At 45.7% G+C, this 18,092-nt stretch overlaps 1 protein-coding gene across 7 annotated transcripts in view; it reads right to left on the bottom strand.

Moving 5' to 3' along the window:
- Nucleotides 1-6,312: 6,312 nt before the first annotated feature.
- The window catches only part of TCAIM (T cell activation inhibitor, mitochondrial), a 33,542-nt gene continuing 21,762 nt past the window's right edge, over nucleotides 6,313-18,092 (bottom strand). For all 7 annotated transcript variants that reach the window (XM_081072104.1, XM_081072103.1, XM_081072106.1 and 4 more), the window contains 5 exons: nucleotides 16,553-16,650; nucleotides 16,184-16,275; nucleotides 13,577-13,809; nucleotides 12,867-12,998; nucleotides 6,313-8,107 (listed from right to left, as the gene is read on the bottom strand). In XM_081072104.1, the coding sequence (XP_080928230.1) occupies nucleotides 7,867-8,107; nucleotides 12,867-12,998; nucleotides 13,577-13,809; nucleotides 16,184-16,275; nucleotides 16,553-16,650 (796 nt within the window). In that variant the 3' untranslated portion in view covers nucleotides 6,313-7,866. The remainder of the gene's footprint in view (nucleotides 8,108-12,866; nucleotides 12,999-13,576; nucleotides 13,810-16,183; nucleotides 16,276-16,552; nucleotides 16,651-18,092) is intronic.

The raw sequence follows: 18,092 nt of genomic DNA, 5'->3' as shown, positions 1-18,092 counted from the left end.
CTTGGTACTCTGCTTAGGGTCTCACCAGACAAACATTCAAGTTTTGTCCACCCTGGGCTCTTATCTGTAGGCTCGGGAAAATCCACTTCCAGGTTCATTCATTCTGTTGACAGAATTTATTTCCTTCTCACGGTTTCCACTTGGCCTCTGACATCACGGAGCCAGCAATGGCGGCACTTCCTTCTCACACTGAGACTCTCTCTCTCACTACTGCGGCATCTCTCCGACTCCAGCCAGGGAAAGCGCTCTGCTTTCCAGGGCTCAAGTGATTAGATTGGGGCACCTGGATAATGCAGGAAGTTGTCCCTAGTTTAAGATCTGTGATTTTAATTACCTCTGCAAAAATCCCCTTTGCCATGTAATGAAACATATCCACAGGCCAAGGATTATCCAGGCCTAATCCATGGCCAAGGATTAGGGTATGGCCATCTCTGGGGACCATTCTGCTGATTTTGCATGGTCATGTTTTTGTAAAATTTATAAGAGTGATATATATTTTTTGTAAAGGATCCAACATTCTCCATTTTCCTCTTAATCTAAGACAAAGTTTTTCAAGCTATAGTTCATTAATCATTGTCGCTTCCTTGATAAAATGAGTTTAAAGAGTAGCAACCAGCATTTTCTTAAGGAATAGAGTAGAATTGAATTGCACAGAAAATACCAGAGACACATATCATTTACGTTCCATGAAATTGTTAGTGCGCGCACACACACACACGCACACACACACACACACATACACACACACACACATCTGAACTATGTCTGTATGTAAACTATACTTCTTCGTATACTTAAGATTAAAAAATTTGAAGACAGTTAAGATCCTCGAATTCATCTGGAGTCTCCAGGTAGGCCTGTGCTCGTCCTGGGAAGATTTCTGGAGCACTTGGGAGGGCTCTCCCCGGCAGGCCTAGCACAGGTGGTTTATAGAAGCCTGGGGGCGGGAGGCTCCCTCGTCCTGGTTGTGAAGGTGGAGCCCTCCACCCCAATGTGCACCTGTGCTGTCTCAATCTTCTCCCTTGTAGCTATGTCTAGGAGTCGTTTTGGACAGGGGAAGAAACCTCTAGATACGTTTTTCTGGGTAAACGAGGTAACTGGAGTAGTCACCTACCCCCCACGGAAAGCAGATGTAACTGCGGCTTCTCGGGAGAAGCCCCAAGAGGAGCTGCGTGGGAGTGTGCAGGGGGCTCCTTCCACTGCCCAGGGCCGGGCCAGCTCACCTGCACAGAAGGCTGCCGCTCCAGCCCTTCCTACAGCTTCATTGAGACACGGAGGCTCAAGAAACTCCTTCCCATCTACACCGACCCACAGCCTGGACAGAGCTGGAGCAAGGAGCCCCCCGCGGTTCTCAGCGATCTCGGTCACCATCTCACCACCAGGAGGCGCTCCGCCAACATTCGGCCCCCTGGGAGCAGCCGGTCCGTCACCAGCCTCTCCCTTTTCTCCCAGACCTTCTGACCCCTGGGACTTCCCCTGCAAGATGAGAAATGTCCTTACCGGCAATACCCGATTTTCCTTTTGAACTTGAGAATATTTGCCTGGCCACGCCCCGTAAGCACCTTTCTGAGCCATCCATGGCCGGAATGGCCTGCCACTTACACACCTGCAGACTCTGCCAGGACCCCCCTAGAGACCCACAGGACTCTCCGCAGAATTCCTAGGGGAATGTGCCAAGTGCTTTGAAACTCAATATAAATTTAACTTAGATTTTGACACAGAACTTCCTTTACTTCCCTAACCAATTTAGTATTTTCCTTTTAATTCTATGGGGTTCAATAATTTGGTTCTGATGTTGGTGTCAGAGGAGGTGTTTAGTTCTCGGCCAGAGCCAGTAGGAGACCTTGGCTGACATAGGAACAAGCCAGGATGAGCGGGGTCTGAAGGTCTGGTGTCCCTGGGCACAGCCTAGGGCCACGGGGCCTTGGGGGCAGCACTCAGGGCCACCATGGGCCCTGAGTGAAACGGGACCAGAGTGCTACCTGGAGCTCTCAGAGGCAGCCTGAGGCTGAGGGAGCTTTGGGGCGGAGCCCCCCTCCAGCTCGGTGCTTTTCTTGGTGGAATAGGCTTGGGTGGGACAGTGGGCCACCTCTCGGCCCTCCAGAAACAGAGTGACTCGTGTCTGCTGACCCAGTCATGCTGGGCAAGAGGCAGTAACAGGGCATCCGAAACACTCCATCCCGGTCTGAGGACCCCAGGAAAGCCCAGTTCTCGGGGCTGGGGAGCAAGGGCCTGAGGGCGAGCCTTGAGTCTGCAGCCATTGTGCCCTGTCACCCAACCAGGACCCCACCTCTCTTAGCCTCAGTTTCCCTCTCTGCACAACAGAGGTGAGCAAGCCTGTGTGCCAGCACTGCTCAACTTCACAGTCTATGACTGTGTTCCCAGGAACCATGACTGGGTGAGGCCCTAGAGACGTGAGGGGGTCGGGAGTTCAGGCCCCAGATGGGGTCAGCTGATCCCAAGGATATGGCTGCTTCTGAGAATGGCACAGGATGGGGGAAAAGACCGGTATAACCTCTCTCTGGGTCCCTGCAGGATGGCCTTGACAAGGTCCTTACTGTTGTTGCTGGTGGGCAGCCAGGATATCATTGTGTCATTGGTGTCATTGCTTGTTCCAGGACACTCACCCCCTCCTCGTGGTTTCCCCCTGGTCCCTGCCATCGTCAAGCCAGCAAAGGCAGGCGAGTGCTCCTCATAGTTAAAATCTTTGTCACTCCGCCGGCTACATGTGGGGTGCGGGTGCTTTGCCAGGAAGCTGCTGCTCAGGCACGTGGGGCAGACTGGGAGGGGAGGAGGGCTGTGGGCCGGGAGTCCCTAAGGACTCAGGTTGGAACCGCAGCTTGCTCCCAGGGTAACAGGCCTCTTTTGGGCTCCTGGACCCAGTTCCAACTTGGGGGTGGGGGTCCCCCACACTAACAAACAATTCTTGGGCAGCAGCAGGTGTCTGAGAATTCAGCCCCGTTCTGACACTGTCTCCGGGGAGGTAGCATCAGATCCCACAGGTGAAGGGTTCAGTTACAGGACTGCCCCCCACCCCAGGCTGTTACCTCTGCTTCTGACCGACTGGCGACAGGTCAGAGGGTCCATGATTGCCACCTAGAGTTTGATTAATTTGCCAGAGCGGCTCACAGAAGTCAGAAACATTTTACTTGCTAGGTCACCGGTTTGTATAAATGGATGTAACTCAGGAACAGCCAGGTGGGAGAATGTGTAGGGTGAGGTTGTGGGAAGGGCGTGGAGCTTCCACCCTCAGAGCAGGCCACCCACCCCGCACCTCCACGTGTTCACCAGCCCGGAAGCTCTCCAAAGCCTGTCCTTTTGGGTTTTTATGGAGGCTTCAGTACACAGTCATGATGGATTAAATCACTGGCCATTGGCTATTGATTTAACCTCCAACCCCTGTCCTGTCCCTGGGGACCTGGGATGGGACTGGGAGTTCCAACCCTTTGATCACATGGTTGGGCTGTCAACCAGACGCCACCTTAGTGGGCGGGGGGGTCCCAAAAGTCATCTCACTAACATAGCAAAAGACACCTTCAAGGCTCTCATCACTTAGGGAATTCCAAGGTTTTTAGGAGGTCTGAGCCAGGAAGAGGACGAAGACCAAGCCTGTATTCTTACTGTACATCACCATATGACACTGACAGAGCAGGACACCGCAGTTCCTTGTACTCTACTCTTCACGAAGCCATGAGCCCACTCTGGGGGGCCTCGGGCACAAGGAACGCTTCGCTGAGGGAACTTTCCAATGCTATGCCCTTGTGATGTCCGAGGTGCTGGTCTAGCACAGTCCTCTGTGTGGTTTCCATGAACATGCGGTCACGATACTCCAGCGCCAGCTCCGCCTTCCATCCTGCGTGACGAGTGCTGAGTCTGGTCACTTCCGTGCCCAGGGCCGTGGCTAGGAGTGCCCAGTGTGGCTGGGCAGAGCAGAGGGGGCTCGTGCGCCACAGCCAGTGGGTCTGGGTTTGGGGCCCAGCTTCTCCACTTCGGGACAAGGTGAGCCTCAGCTAGAAGACGGGGTGTGTCCCGCTCTGCCCCTGCTTAGGAGGCTGCAGCCTAGATAGTGGGGGACGTGAGTCCCAGCCCTGTGCGAGGAGGGGATAGAGTTCTAGGGCTATGGCTTGCTCCCATCAGCCCTCTGTGCTGAGGCCACACACCCGGGGGTCTGCCTCTCCTCCCCTCTTCTTCTGCTGAGGCTCTCAGGCATAGCAGCTTCAGGTGGCCAAAATGTGTCCTGGAGGCTCCTTTGGGGGCAGCCCTCCAATCCTCCTGCCTGTGCTGCTGGCTGAAAGCTGTTGGGGTGGAGTGGTGGGTCCTGCTCTGACCCCCACAGATAGGGTGTCCCATGCTGTGTTCTAGCCTCCCCTCACTGCGCCCCCACTGCATTACCAGGGAGACTACTGGGTGAGGACATCTCCTGCCTGTGCCTGGTGCCCATGCCATCTTCTGTTCCGGGCTGCGTGGAGGGGGGGAGGGGCTCACATACCTCCTTGCACTTGGCTGGGTGGGACAGGGGGCTAGTGAGACACAGCCCCGGGATGGGCTTGGGCGCTGCTCCCAGGTCCCACAGAGTGGGGGTTGAGCCAGGTGGAGCTGAACATCACCCGAGACTGGTGGGCACTGGTTCTGGCTGGGATGGGAGTAGGAGACACACCAGGGCCCTCCAGGTCCTGAAAGCCCCCATGGGCTCCAGCCCACCTTCCTGCTCATCACCTCCCGTGGCTTCACGGTACCCTCCCTTGTGTAGCCTGAGTGGCCCTCACCTGCCACTTTGTGCCTCGGCCGGTCTACAGTGCAAGGCCCCAACCAGGTGGACAGGCCCACGGTGGCTCATCCCGCCAGAACACACGCAGGCTACCCTGACCAGGGACAGATGTGTCCCAGAGCCCATGCCCTTTGCTCTGAGGAAGAGGTGGGCTTCTGGGGGCCAGCTCATGATGGGCAAGGCTGTTGTCTTAGCATTAAGGATGTACTCAGTCATTTTTGTTTTTTAAATGAACGAGCAGAATGCTAGCAGGACTCAGCGGGCTGCACCATCTGTCTGTGCAGGGGCCTGTTGCTGGGAGCTCCCAGGTGGGGCCAGACCCGGCCTCGTCCCCATGCTGGGGGCAGGCTGATCCGTGCACCCATCTGGGTCCCAGCAGAACACACAGACCACACAATGACTTAAAATGGACATTTAATATAAAAATTGGTAAACTTGGATAAAAGAATGGCTATAAGATACAATAAAACAGCATGTTCTTCGGGGAGGCTGGATGGCTTAGCTGGTTAGAGCACGAGCTCTTAACAACAGGGTTGCCAGTTCGATTCCCACATGGCTAGCAAGCTGTGCCCTCCGCAACTAGACTGAAGACAATGAGCTGCTGAAGGGGGAACAGCCGGAGGGCTCAGTTGGTTAGAGCGCGAGCTCTCAACAACAAGGTTGCTGGTTCAATTCCCGCATGGGATGGTGGGCTGCGCCCTCTGCAACCAAGATTAAAAACATCGGCTGGACTTGGAACTGAGCTGTGCCCTCCACAACTAGATTGAAGGACAACGACTTGGAGCTGATGGGCCCTGGAGAAACACACTGTTCCCCAATAAAAAAAAATATAAAAAAACAAAACCGCAAACTGCATGGCACTAAAACTGAGAGCGAGCCCCCAAGGAAAAGGCTTGGTTCCATCATTGGAAAAGGCTTGGGTGTGCCCGCTGGATGGCAGAGAATTGGATGGGTTGCCCTGGCTATGGCTCTCCAGTAACTAGGTAAGCAGGAAGCAAGAAGCAACCCTCTGGGGTGCAGGCAGGTCAGCTGACGGTAGGGCCTGTGGACAAGCAGGAGGCCCGGAGCTTGCAGTATGTTCAGAGGGCCACCAGGCCCAGCCAGGGCTATGTCTGCACCTAGGGCTGTAGCACGTCTCCATGCGAGGCTCTCATACTCATACTTCTGACCACCCAGCAGCTTCCAGACGGGCAGGAGGGCCCCTTCCTCCTGCCATGTCCCGCTAGCACCTCTACTGAGAGCGCTTATCATCGCGCTCACTCAAAAGGAGAGCAGCTTAAAGGAATTTGTTCATTGCTCAGAGCAGGTACCAAGGAAGGGTAGTGGGTCAGGTCCCGTTGGACACGGTTTCTGACCTGAGGCTTTGTAGTTACGGGGGCCTGATTCTGTGCCAGTGTTCAGGGCTGGAACAGAATTTTTTCTTTTACATTAGAGTGGGAGAGGAAGTCAAACAGGCATATATATAGGCCACCCATTTCTTGTAATTTCCCATTACGTTGAAATAGTTGTAAAACTATTAATAACTTAACAACAAGAGAAAATCATCTGATTGATATATTATTTATTAGGCAACAATTAGTTCTGAGACAAAGTCCAATGCCAAGCATATTACAATGCCAAGCATATTACTGAGGACTCCATAGTAGTTGATTTTAGAAATGGCATAATCCAAACCTATTTTCCCAATAAGTTTTCTTATGTAACCTTTAAGGAATTTTTCACGCCCATCATGTGGCTCTGGAAACAGTTGTTATATAAGAAGAAAAAATTTAACTACAGGTCTTAGGCATAAGTTAAAAAGGATAATGTGCACAAACTAATAATTACAAATCGATACATCTTTTGAATATACATTTGAATGTAAAGTTTAAATAATTAGTGTTTTAGATTAATTTAAAACATCAATAAATTTTTTTAACATCTTTCCTAATGCACTGTGGAAAACAATTCCTTTCTCAGTTCTCCAGCAGGATGAGCCACAAAAATGGTGTTTCAAACTAGGATTCATCTCGTCCTCTTGAGAAACAAACTGAAGAGGCTTTGGATCGGTTAAAAATATCCCAAGAGAACTACCTGCAGAGAGAGCAGCCCTGCCCCTGCCCACCGAGTGGGCGCACCAGGCTCTTGGGGATGGCCTGTGCTGTGACTACAGGGAAGCCCACACACCTACAGACCAGGGGGCCTCAGAGGAAACAGGAAGTTCCAAATGTTGGCTGCAACGGGAAGACCAGGGTTGAGGGTTGACAGAAATCCTGACCGGTCTGGAACCATCTCACACTTGACCCCCTGCTTGTGGGAACTCGCTGAGAAACAAGCAAGGGTTTTGGATAGTGTGTTTCCACAGCAACAAATGAGTCACCTCATTCAACGATTCAAAAAAAATTCACTGTCTGTTGGTTTCATGCTACCAACAGTTACACTATTTCAAGGGGTCAGAAAATTTATGGGTTTCAAATTAAATTCTCTGTCATTGAAGATGTTTTTACAAACTGGTGTCAGATCGTTGATGACAATGTCAATAACATATATTGATTCAATTGCTGTTCTCCCCTTCTACTCTTTCTTTTAGGCAAAATTGGGTTATCTAATTTTTGCTAGACATCAATCATCTGTTTTGGACATCTGTCCAAATCATCTGTTTTGGACAACTGTCCATGTTGGCTGCAAAATGCATGTGTGTACCAATACATGACATGTGACTATCAATTGCACACTGAATTGGGTTAAACACAGAATGAGTTCTGGTACTTCGGAGCAACACAAAAGGCGACTTATTTACACTCACCCAGACTCATATAAAAATACATGTTTGTGACTCCGGAGAGTCCCTGACTCACATACCATTACAAATATGTTCTTTCAGCCCAACAACTTTTTACTAGTCTAACCAATTAGGTAAGAAACACCATAAGACTTGGAGATAAAACCTTTTTAAAACAAGTTTCCCAGCAGAAATTAATTTTTAAAAAAATGTCTACTTTTAAAGCAGCAGTTAGAACCTTTGTTCTTGTGATAGGTAGATAATACTGTTATATCAAATTGTGGATTTAAATAAGTTTAAATTACTTTCTTATCTCTTTAAAAAATAGATTTCTATGTTACTTAATGGCTTGTCCATTTTTCCAATTCCAAGGAATACAGAGGTCTCCATCTTGCATAACAGAGTAAAAATGTGAAACGCAGAGGTGCATTCCTTGCAGATAAGGCAGTGGTTGTTCTAGAAGTCTCTTACAACAATCCACCATTTGTATACTAGAAACGCTGGGCTCCTTATAAAACTTTTCCAGGGAAAATTTCTTCGTTGAAGCCTGTATCAATTCATTTTCAATAACCTTTAACCTGTTATATCAAAAATAAAAATAATATTGCCACAAGCAAACCAAGGAAAATGTAAATATATTTTTATATAGCAGGTTATATACCTTTCTATTCACAACACTGAAAATGGTAACCACAAAGGCTAAATTATATGCTTAGGAGACATGCGAATGGTTATCATACCGTACCTATTAAATTATTTCCACACGAAATCTAAAAGTATTTGTCGAATATTTTTAGCAGTAATGGGGTAAAAATAATTCACACATAATTTACAAAGCTCTTATCCTGCCTCACCTAGCAGCTGTTAGCCATTGAAGAAAGCAGAAAACTCAGAGTGTAAGTACCTGTAGAGTTGGACCCTTGGGCAGTAATGACTTCTAGAGACTTCCAAGTAAACAGCAGGCTCTCAAGAGCAGGCAACTGAGGCCAAGTTCTTGCCACCCCCTCCTCCTATGTCACCCCCTCTTCACCGCCCCCCCTCCTATGCCACCCACTCCCTCCCCTTGGCCTGAGCCAGTGTCTCTGTTCCATCAAGGGCTGAGTTCAGGCCTGCAAAGTAGACAACCAGAGGCAGAAAGAACTCAGTGTCTTTAATCCTCTCCCCCACAGGTGCCAACTGACGCGATGTTTCAGTAAATGGTTCACTCCCCAAACCTCGGATGTGTGAAGGACCCTACCAGGTTGTGCTCTCACAGGTGTCCAAGCCCACGTGAGAAGGTGAGTAAAGCAAAACTGCCACGGTCACGGGTTCCTGATCTAGTCTAAGTATTGTGCTGGTTAAAAATACCCAAAGATCCTCTGTTACCCAATCTTAAACTGCACAGAAGAGGAAAGTAAGTACCGTAAAATATTCGTAAGCTAGAGAAATACTTAGAAACAGAAACGGTCTTTGTAGTCAGGGGGCAGTTAGCCTATCACTCCTGAATCCCTTTCTTCAACAATACCCAGAACACCTTCTCAAGTGCTGTTCGTTTTTCTGTTGCTTAGAGATTCCAGAAGGTGAGCAGCAGTTAGGTTTGACAGGGTTCTCCGAATGTTCCCTCTCCAGGATTAGATAGAAGAACTTGCAGGTATGGCTGATAGCAGGGGTTGACAATCTTTTTCTGCACTTGCTCAAAAACTTTTTTTGAAAAGTGAAAAAAGTGTTTTTTCACTTGCTCAAAAACAGAGACACGAACAGTCTGGCGTAGAATAGAAAGCCCTGCAGTGTGGCCACGTTGCTGAGTACCCCAAACTCACAGCTCTATAGAAATGTCTGGGCAGGGCCGTGCGGTCCAGTCCTTCTGAGAAGGGTTCTCCTGACCCTGGGCCACAACCTTTCTAATCAGGAGAGCCCATCAGTCCTCCTGGGGCGCCATCTTTGGTAGGCCCTGAGCCCTGGCTAAGGCGCTCTCCAGGGCTGTGCTTGAATGTCTCTGCCTCTTTTAAGTATTTTAAAATTGTTTTTGCCTTTCCTTATAATTTCTTTATTATACTCATACCTAAAAAATGAGAGGGGTAAAAGGGAGGCACGCTACATACAGGGGAAGCCTCATGGCATGGTGCGTGCGGCTGGTGGGACGTTCTCTTTTCTTCTAATGCTCAGAAATGGGCCAGACGCTTCCTAGGGGGAAACGACCCTTCTCTCCTTTGACACAAATTATATCTCTATCTATCTATATTTTTAACACACAGTCTAACCACTCTGCCTTTGATATCTGAATGTGAATTCCACCAGGGTGTCTGTCTATTTGCACCATATCCTGCTAGGCACTAAGGTACTTATTACATATTAGCTGAATAAATGAACATTCTTTTAAATGGTTGTTTGTACCATATGCGAGTATCAATCTTATTTAACCATTCTTTTATTGTACATTTCTATTGTTTCCAATTTGTTTAAGTGGTTTTGAAATTTGTACACGTGATATAGGGTAGGAGAAAACACCCAAGTGTGTTACCACAATAACATAATGTGAAGTGTGTCTGTCTCAGGATGGCTGGTTGTGTCCAGACCCAGCTCACCTGACGTTATTTCCACCCTACATAAGAGCTGTGAACTAGGCTATTACCAGCCTCCCAACGGGGCAGGCGCCACAGAGAGAGGACACTTTTTACCTGTCAGCCAGGCAATGTTAAGAGATGGAGGATACAAGTCCTATAGTCTTGAGGTCATGTGGGGTCTAGAAAGACAGGACCCAGACATTAGCTCAGAATAGTGGTTTTAAACTGCTCAGCCAGCCTAGGGGCCTGCTGAAGTATTCAGAGGCCCTGAGAGCACGGATGGCCTCTAGCTCCTTTCCTCTTCAACTAGGGCAACTGAAAGCTTTTTCTAAATTCGGTTTCCACTTAAGAATCCACTTTAGAAACAGACATGCAGCTAAGACATGTCTGAAAACTACTGTCCAAGAACATGTGTCATCTAACCACTACCTGGTGAGCACAGGAAGGCGACCATCTCAGGGAGGGACAGCAGGCCAAAGGCAAGGCGATGGGGAGGAAGAACTCGGGCTCGGGTCAGAGGTCTGCAGGGGGAGAGGGTGGTGTGACTAAGGGAAGGTGTGTTGGGACCAGCACCAAAGTGGTTTCCCTCTGTGTGTGGGGGGGGATGGGTACAGGGATGAGGGCTCTGGAGCCCAAAGCCAGGAAGGGGTAGGGAAACATGTGGCCAATGGATTAAATCCATGACTATTTTCTGACAGCCTCCTGAGTGCCAGGCACTGACCTGGCACTGGAGGAAACAAAACAGACAAAGCCTCTGACCTAATGAGGTTTGCAGTGTTTGGGGGGCGGTACAGACAATAAATGAATAGGGAAGACACTTGGCAGAGGTCGTGGTGGTAAGTGTGATGGAGAAAGGCAGACCAGGGAAGGCAGAGAGTAAGGCAGCTCCATTCTCTCAGCTGTGTGCTCAGGGAAGACCTCACAGACCGAGGGGGCGGAAGAGGCAACCATGCAGATTTCTGGGGAAGAGCTCCAGGCGCAGGAATCGAGGCTTGCTGAGTGTGCTTCAGGAAGAGAAAGAGGCGAATCTGGCTGGAGCTAGATGAGTGAGGGAGAGTCTTAGGATGCTGGGGACTTGCGGCAGAGGCCATGTTCCAACTAGGGTCCCAAAGGATCTGGCTGCTGTGAGGAGAATCGACTGGGGTGGGGCGGGGGGCCGAGAGTGGAAGCCTGGACAGCAGAGAGCTCATCACCAAATGACGGAAGCTTAGAGTGGGGTGCGGCAGCAAAAGAAATGAGAAGTTGTCGGCTCCTAGGCAGACTGAGAACGCGGAGCTGAGAGGTCTTGGAGCCCCAGATGTAGGGTGTGAGGATGTCAGGAGGAGTCATGACGACATGAGGATTTTCATTTACCCGAGCAAGTCGTAGGATGGAACTTTCAAAATCCCACCTGTTTGAATTTTCTTTCTTTTTAGTGTCCTTCCTTAAAACCGAGTAGCAATACTGCTCCAAAGCTATCAAGTGGCCACAGAGAAAAGCGAAAAAACAGCAGCCACGGTGCAACAAACAAAATCGTCAGCCCTGCTAACGACAGGTCGGCCTGAACTGCTCCTAAGGGTTACAGCAGACTTACAATTTAGAAGAGTGTTTTGACAAACAACAATTTTGCCAGCCTATCAAGTAGGACATTCGTGCGATGACGGGATCTGGGCAAATTCCACAAGCCAAGCAGATGAAGCTCCTTTACTTATTTCAGACATAAAATGATCCCATTATCTCTTGCTAAAGGGACGACTTCCAGGGCTCTCCTTTTGCTACCTTTCTATTTCATATCCTTGCTTTTAAAAAATTTTTTATTTATTTTATTCTATTTGTTTCAGCTGTTCCTATCCTTGGCTTTGTAAACAAGCAATGTGGGGGCTGGGGGAGCAAATGGGCAGCCAGACGTAACCCAGTGCCTCACCAGCTGACCTGCCATCTCCCAGGTGGCTCTAGGCCCTCCCATCCTCCTCCCCTGACACAGCCACGTCATTCTCATCACCTTCTGGCTCCTCGGCCCCCATCTTCCCGTTGGGGCTCCTGTTCCCTTCCCAGAGCACCAGCCTTGGCTCTTCTCGCTCAGCTCCACTCTGTGGTCCAGCGACCACCGACATATTTACAGCACCGGGTCTCCTATAGACACGAATTCCAGGAGGGCAGACACCAGGATTTCACGTTCCCTAAGTGGCACCTTTCGCTTTGGACACAATGGTCACAGCAAACAGGGACTACATGGCCAAATGGGAACCTATGCCCCAGGCAACATTTTAGAGAAAACACCTCTTTGGAATGTAACACCCTCCTTTCTTCATAGTAGGTACAGAAAACAGCATCAAGCTGCATTAGCACTGCTTATGAACTAAAATTTTTTAAATTTTATTTTAAAATTTCTTGTTTAATTAAAATGCAGATGAAGTTTGCTTTCTATCACTAATTTTCAAAATTTTAAACAATGGAGATTCCTGGGAGTCAAATAGTAACTGATTTTATTTTTTCCTGGTTGCCACCCTTTTCCACCTGGAGAACTTCTTTCTCATGTTATCTTTCATTCTGCTCCTGTGTTGACTTTTATATTAACAAGGCCTGCTTCTCAAATTGAGTTCATGGTCACAATGTAATTTAAGTTATTAGAAAACAGCCACAGCCAATCCCTGGCAGAACAATGTGGGGAACAAATAAATGTGGAAAATCCACAAATCAGTCAATTTCCTAAATGAAATACAGCTTTTATGTCCCATACCTATGAGTTCTGAATACCGGAATTTTTAAAAATTAGACTGAATGACAAGACATGACAGGGGCTCACGGCACTCACTCATCTTTCCTCTTCAACTTCTCTCTTGCCTGTTGGGCTTTGGTGAGAATGAACCACTGGAGGTTTGCTGGATCGCAGAGGGTTGGGATGTTAAAATGGCCGAGTTCATGCAAGCTTGGAGCATATCTGTCGCTGTAATGAAACATACGTGAAAGGAAAACCCATTGATTCCCTCCACCCCCCATTCCACCTGCAAAGAAAATATTTTATAAATCTGATTAATGGAAAAGGAATTCATCAAGGAAATCCACCTTAAAAGTACAGCCAAATTGACTTAAAGTTTTGCTGTGACAAAGAGACACACTTTGTCAGGATGACCACATATTTCTTAGTCCTGTGACCTTTCTCATCTGTAAAATGGGGGTAGTAACCCATGTGAGAGTGAGAGATAATGCACTTAAGCTCCAAGCACAGTGCCTAAAAAATACTGTATGTACAAAAAATGTGGGCTATTGATTTAACATTAATTTCATCCTATCAAATTTTCCTTAGCATTGACTTTGCCCTATCAGTGGCAATATACTAGAGATTCAATCCTTTAATCCTCTCATGTTGGCTTTTCTAATGTGTAAAAGAGTGTTGCTAACAGAAATAGTGACATTCTTTAATTCCCAAGAATCACACACTGAAATACAAAACAGTTTAATCCACTTACACACACAACCCAGCTAAGTGAATGAATCAAAGTCATTCTCACTGTAGATAGTTACCTGTTAAGGATCATTTGTAAACCACGTAGACTTCGAGGGTGAAAAGGTATTCTAGTTTTCAATAGTCTTTTATAGAACACGTTGAGAAGAGAGTAATATTCTTCAAGTGTCAATACTGGCTGCAATTCTTCGATATAAACAACTTGTATGCCACCGAGAAGGTAGCTTATTTGGTCTTCTAACAGCATCAGCCTCCTCTGAAGGTCAAAATAACTTGGTAATCTTTCAAAAAGCTACAAGATTTTTTTTTAAAAAAAGGAAACAAATAGTTTTATGTTACGACAATAGCTCAATTTTAGGATTCCAATAAATGGTATTGAGAAATTTTAATAGAAAATTATTTCCTAGAAGGAAAGTTCAAGTAAGTGACACTTAATATAATGCTGGAAATATTAATATTCAAAACAAGCCACTGCAAATCTTAGGGATTTTTAGGTAGAAATTGAAGAGATTGCAGAAAAAAAGAAATATGTTCCAAATAAAAAAAAGTCCTAAGTACTAATGGTTTAGACATTTAGCTAAGAATCTCAAATTAGTTTAGAATAATTAAATGGTATAATAATGAAGGGTTTTACAAATAAAGTATATGTATTTCAAGTCCAAGTCTATTTCTTCAGAATTTAATTCATCTAAATTAAATTAAATGCAATAAACACTACTGAGCGCCTACCACATACTTAAGCACTACACTGGGAACCTGCCATGTATGGGCTATGAGCTGGTTCTAGTTTGCCAGGGGCTCACAGTTGGAGTACCAGGAAAGAAAATAAATATCAGACTTCAGTATACTAGGTGCCCTGTCAGGGTGAATGGACACCGAGAGGCGGGGCAAGCAAAGCTTCCTACGGAAGTCTACTGTGATCAACCTGAAAAGGTAAAAGGGGTGTAGAAAAGGTTACATGCATGTGACATGTTTCAGGGGAAGAAAAAAGGAGGCAGAATCGGGATAGCATGTTCACAAACGAGCAGTGGGCTGTGGCTGGAGCGTGGCATGCCTGTCAGTGAGTGGAGAGAGAAGAGGCTGAGGAGGCAGGTGCAGCCAGGTCAGGGACGGCCCAGGTGTGTGTTACACAAGGCCTCAGATTTTATACAGAAGCTGCGGCCATACAACTTGCAGAGGAGTTGAAAGGCATCAAAATCTTTGCTGTAATAATAAAAGCAATAGGAGTACGCAAATTCTACAAATGATGTATAATGTACTCCTAACATTTGTGAAAAATAATTTTACTACTTATGTTTTAAATTTTTCTTTCAATGGGTTATTCTTATATAAATGGTAATTACGTTTAGAAAACTTTTTGAGATACCTATAGATTCTACCCAGATTTTCATCCAGTTTCCTCAATGCTAACGTCTTGCAAAACTAGAGTACACCATGCAAGCAGAAAACTGACATTGACATAATCCACTAAGCTATCCAGATTCACTTGTTTTACTCGAACTCATTTGTGTGTGTGTATTTAATTGTAGGCAATTTTATGACATGTGTAGACTCATGGGACATAACCACAGTCAAGACACAGGCGAGTTCCATCCCAAGGATCCCTGTGCTTCTCTTTTATAGTCACAGACACCCCTGCTCGCCCTGGCAGCCACTAATCTGTTCTTTCTATAATTTTATTACTTTAAGAATGTTATATAAATAGAATCAGACAGTAGCAATCTTTGAGGCTGACCTTTTTCACTCAGTACAATGCCCTTGAGACCCACCCACATGGTGGCATGTATCATTCCATAGCAAGTGTTAGCATTTTCTTAAAAAGTGAAAATAGGCTAACATATCCAGGCATTCCACTTTCAGGTATTCACCCAAGAGAAAGGAAATATATGTCCATATAAACATTTGTAGATAATGTGCATAGCAGCTCTATTTTCAATAGTCAAAAACTGACACAACCTAATGTCTGTCAATAGGTGAATGGAAAAACAAACTGGTACGTCCATGTGAAGGAATACTACATGGCAATAAAAAAGAATCCTTTCCTGATACATGCAACAGCATGGATGAATCTCAAAATAGTTATGCTAAATGAAAGAAATCAGACACCCTCCCCTCAGAAAAGCACAGACTCTGTGATTGCAATGATATAAAACTATATAATTATATAGAATATAAACGAATCTATAGTGACAGAAAGCCGACCAGGGGTTGGCTGGGATGGAGTGCTGGGATGGAAAAGGGGGTTGCCAAAGGGACATGAGTGTACTTTTGCGGGTGATGGATTATGTTCACCATCTTGAATTGTGGTAATGGTTTCACAGGTATTCACATATGTCAAATCTCATCAAACTATACACACTAAATATACACAGTTTATTGTATGTCAATGACACCACAGTAAATCTATTCAAAACAAAACAAAACAACAGAATGCAGGCCTTTAAGCTATGCTTCAGAAAAAGACTATGAAATTTCCCCAAAAAAACTGACTTAAAAATCAGTCTTCTAAGTATTTTAACTACATGCTATTAAGCATCTGACCTAAAAAGAGCTATAACTCTGATTTAAAAAAATTTTTTTAGTTCATTGACATAATAGCACAGTTTGAAACAAAAGCGTGTCGATGACAAATCAGAGATGTGTTTTGCATTTCAGCCTTTTCTTACCTTTGTCCAGTGATGATGGACATCCATTGTGCCCAGCATGACATGGCCCACTGCACTCACCCCGGAGCGGTCTGTAAATATTATTGTGCACCCTGATGATGAGACACAAACACTTTGGTCGCTGTTCAGAGATGCGGCATTCTTTTAAATGCAAATAATTGCCTAAATTTGCTGTATACATTCAGGATTAAATTCAGTAGGCACTTAAAGGCTAATTTTATGTCGCTGATTTATTCAGAGGAAAAGATTTAAAAATTCGGCTGTGATAAGGTCAATCTGCAAAGATTTTTAATGCTTAGTTTCCCTCTGCAGTTTACAGACGTATACAGCAGCTAAGTAATATTTTTAAATGAAATGGAGATATTTTACCTTTTGCATTTTTAAGTGTTTCCAAGTTCTGCTGTGCCAAGCGGCCTAAACTATGCAGCTGGCTACAGCGATGGGCGACGCCCCAGCTCCTCTGCCACCTAGTGCAACAGAGCACACAGGTCCATTAGCACCGCAGCCCTGGAGGAGGGGCATGCATTCACCCCCAACTGCTGCCCTCCTGTGGAAGCCAACGAGTCTCTTCCTCAAATATGCACACAACGTGTTTCCAAACTAGCTCAGTTTTCAAGAAGCAACCAAATGGAAACTGCACTGTTGACCTGAGGGTAAAAATATGACTACTAATGTTCAGGTAATCCAAAGAGTGAAAACAAGCAAATACACTACGTTGTTTCTAGGTTAAAATAAGAGGATGATATGGGAAAGACTCTGAAAGGAACCCTTTTCCTTTCCACATGTTCAGTGATGAAGATTTTGTTTCAGTTTTAAGTTCCAATTAGGAATTCCAGTTAGTTTCTCAGATTCTTTTTATCTTACTGTACGGAAAGTGATTTTTTATGACACCATGTCTTCTGCTCATTTTATAAGCAAACATTAGATCTTGGTGACCACACGGAACCTGGTGTTCCCAGGATGTCACAGAGGCACCGCTATGTCCACGTAAAGAGCACTGGTCTGGAGTGGTTCCGAATACGCACCTTTGAATCTAATTCTGTGATTTACTAGCTCTGTGACGTTGAACAAGTTGCTTCTAGCCTTCCTAAGGTTTCTCTTTCATACACGCAAACTGGGGACATTTCCTACTGCACAGGTGTGTAATCAAAGGGGATAATATATAGGAGTAAGGTCCTCCAAAAAGGCTCTTGAAAAACTTAGGTTCCTTCTTCATCCAAACACTGATTCTGAGGAATGCTATTTCTGATAAAATGAAATAGATTTAAAATGTTTTCCCTTTAACCCATAATTGGAAAACTAAGATATAATTTTAAAGAATTAACTGTGATAAAGCCACTAACTACTGTTCTTATTAAGAAATGGTCTTTCATCTAGGCTGTCTAGCATTAGAAACAATGTCATTAGGCACATGTTTCCATTTGTTGGAGCTTTGGCTAATTTTGCAGTAAGCGGAGAAGCAGTCATGTCCATAGTTGTCAAACGTTTTGGTCTCAGAATCCCCACTGCACTCTCAAAAGCTGAGAACCCCAAAGGCTTTTGTTTATGTGGGTTATATCTATTAATATTTATCACAGTAAGAATTAATGCTGAGAAGCTTCTCCAAGATATTGTAAAATAATGTTTATTTCTTTTTATGTTTATGAAGTCCTTTCATTTTACTAATCCCAGTCGGCTTCGACAGGTCTTTTAAAATTTATGCTAAAAAAAGTTACAGTCACATACATTATTTTATAAACTTTTAAAAAGGATCTTATTCTTTTGTTTCTACTTAGTAAAGTCTACGTATTAGACTATGGCATTGGAAGAATTCCCTATAATCAAAGCTTGGCCTCAAAACTATTGATGTGATGGTAAAAGAACGGCTATCAGCACAAATCCAAATACGCCACCACTCCAAGTCTAAACA

The sequence above is a fragment of the Rhinolophus hipposideros genome, assembly GCF_964194185.1.
Source record: "Rhinolophus hipposideros genome assembly, chromosome: 14".
Classification (NCBI taxonomy): Eukaryota; Metazoa; Chordata; class Mammalia; order Chiroptera; family Rhinolophidae; genus Rhinolophus; species Rhinolophus hipposideros.
Note: the sequence above shows the minus strand (reverse complement) of the source record. Positions and strands in the feature narration are given on the sequence as shown.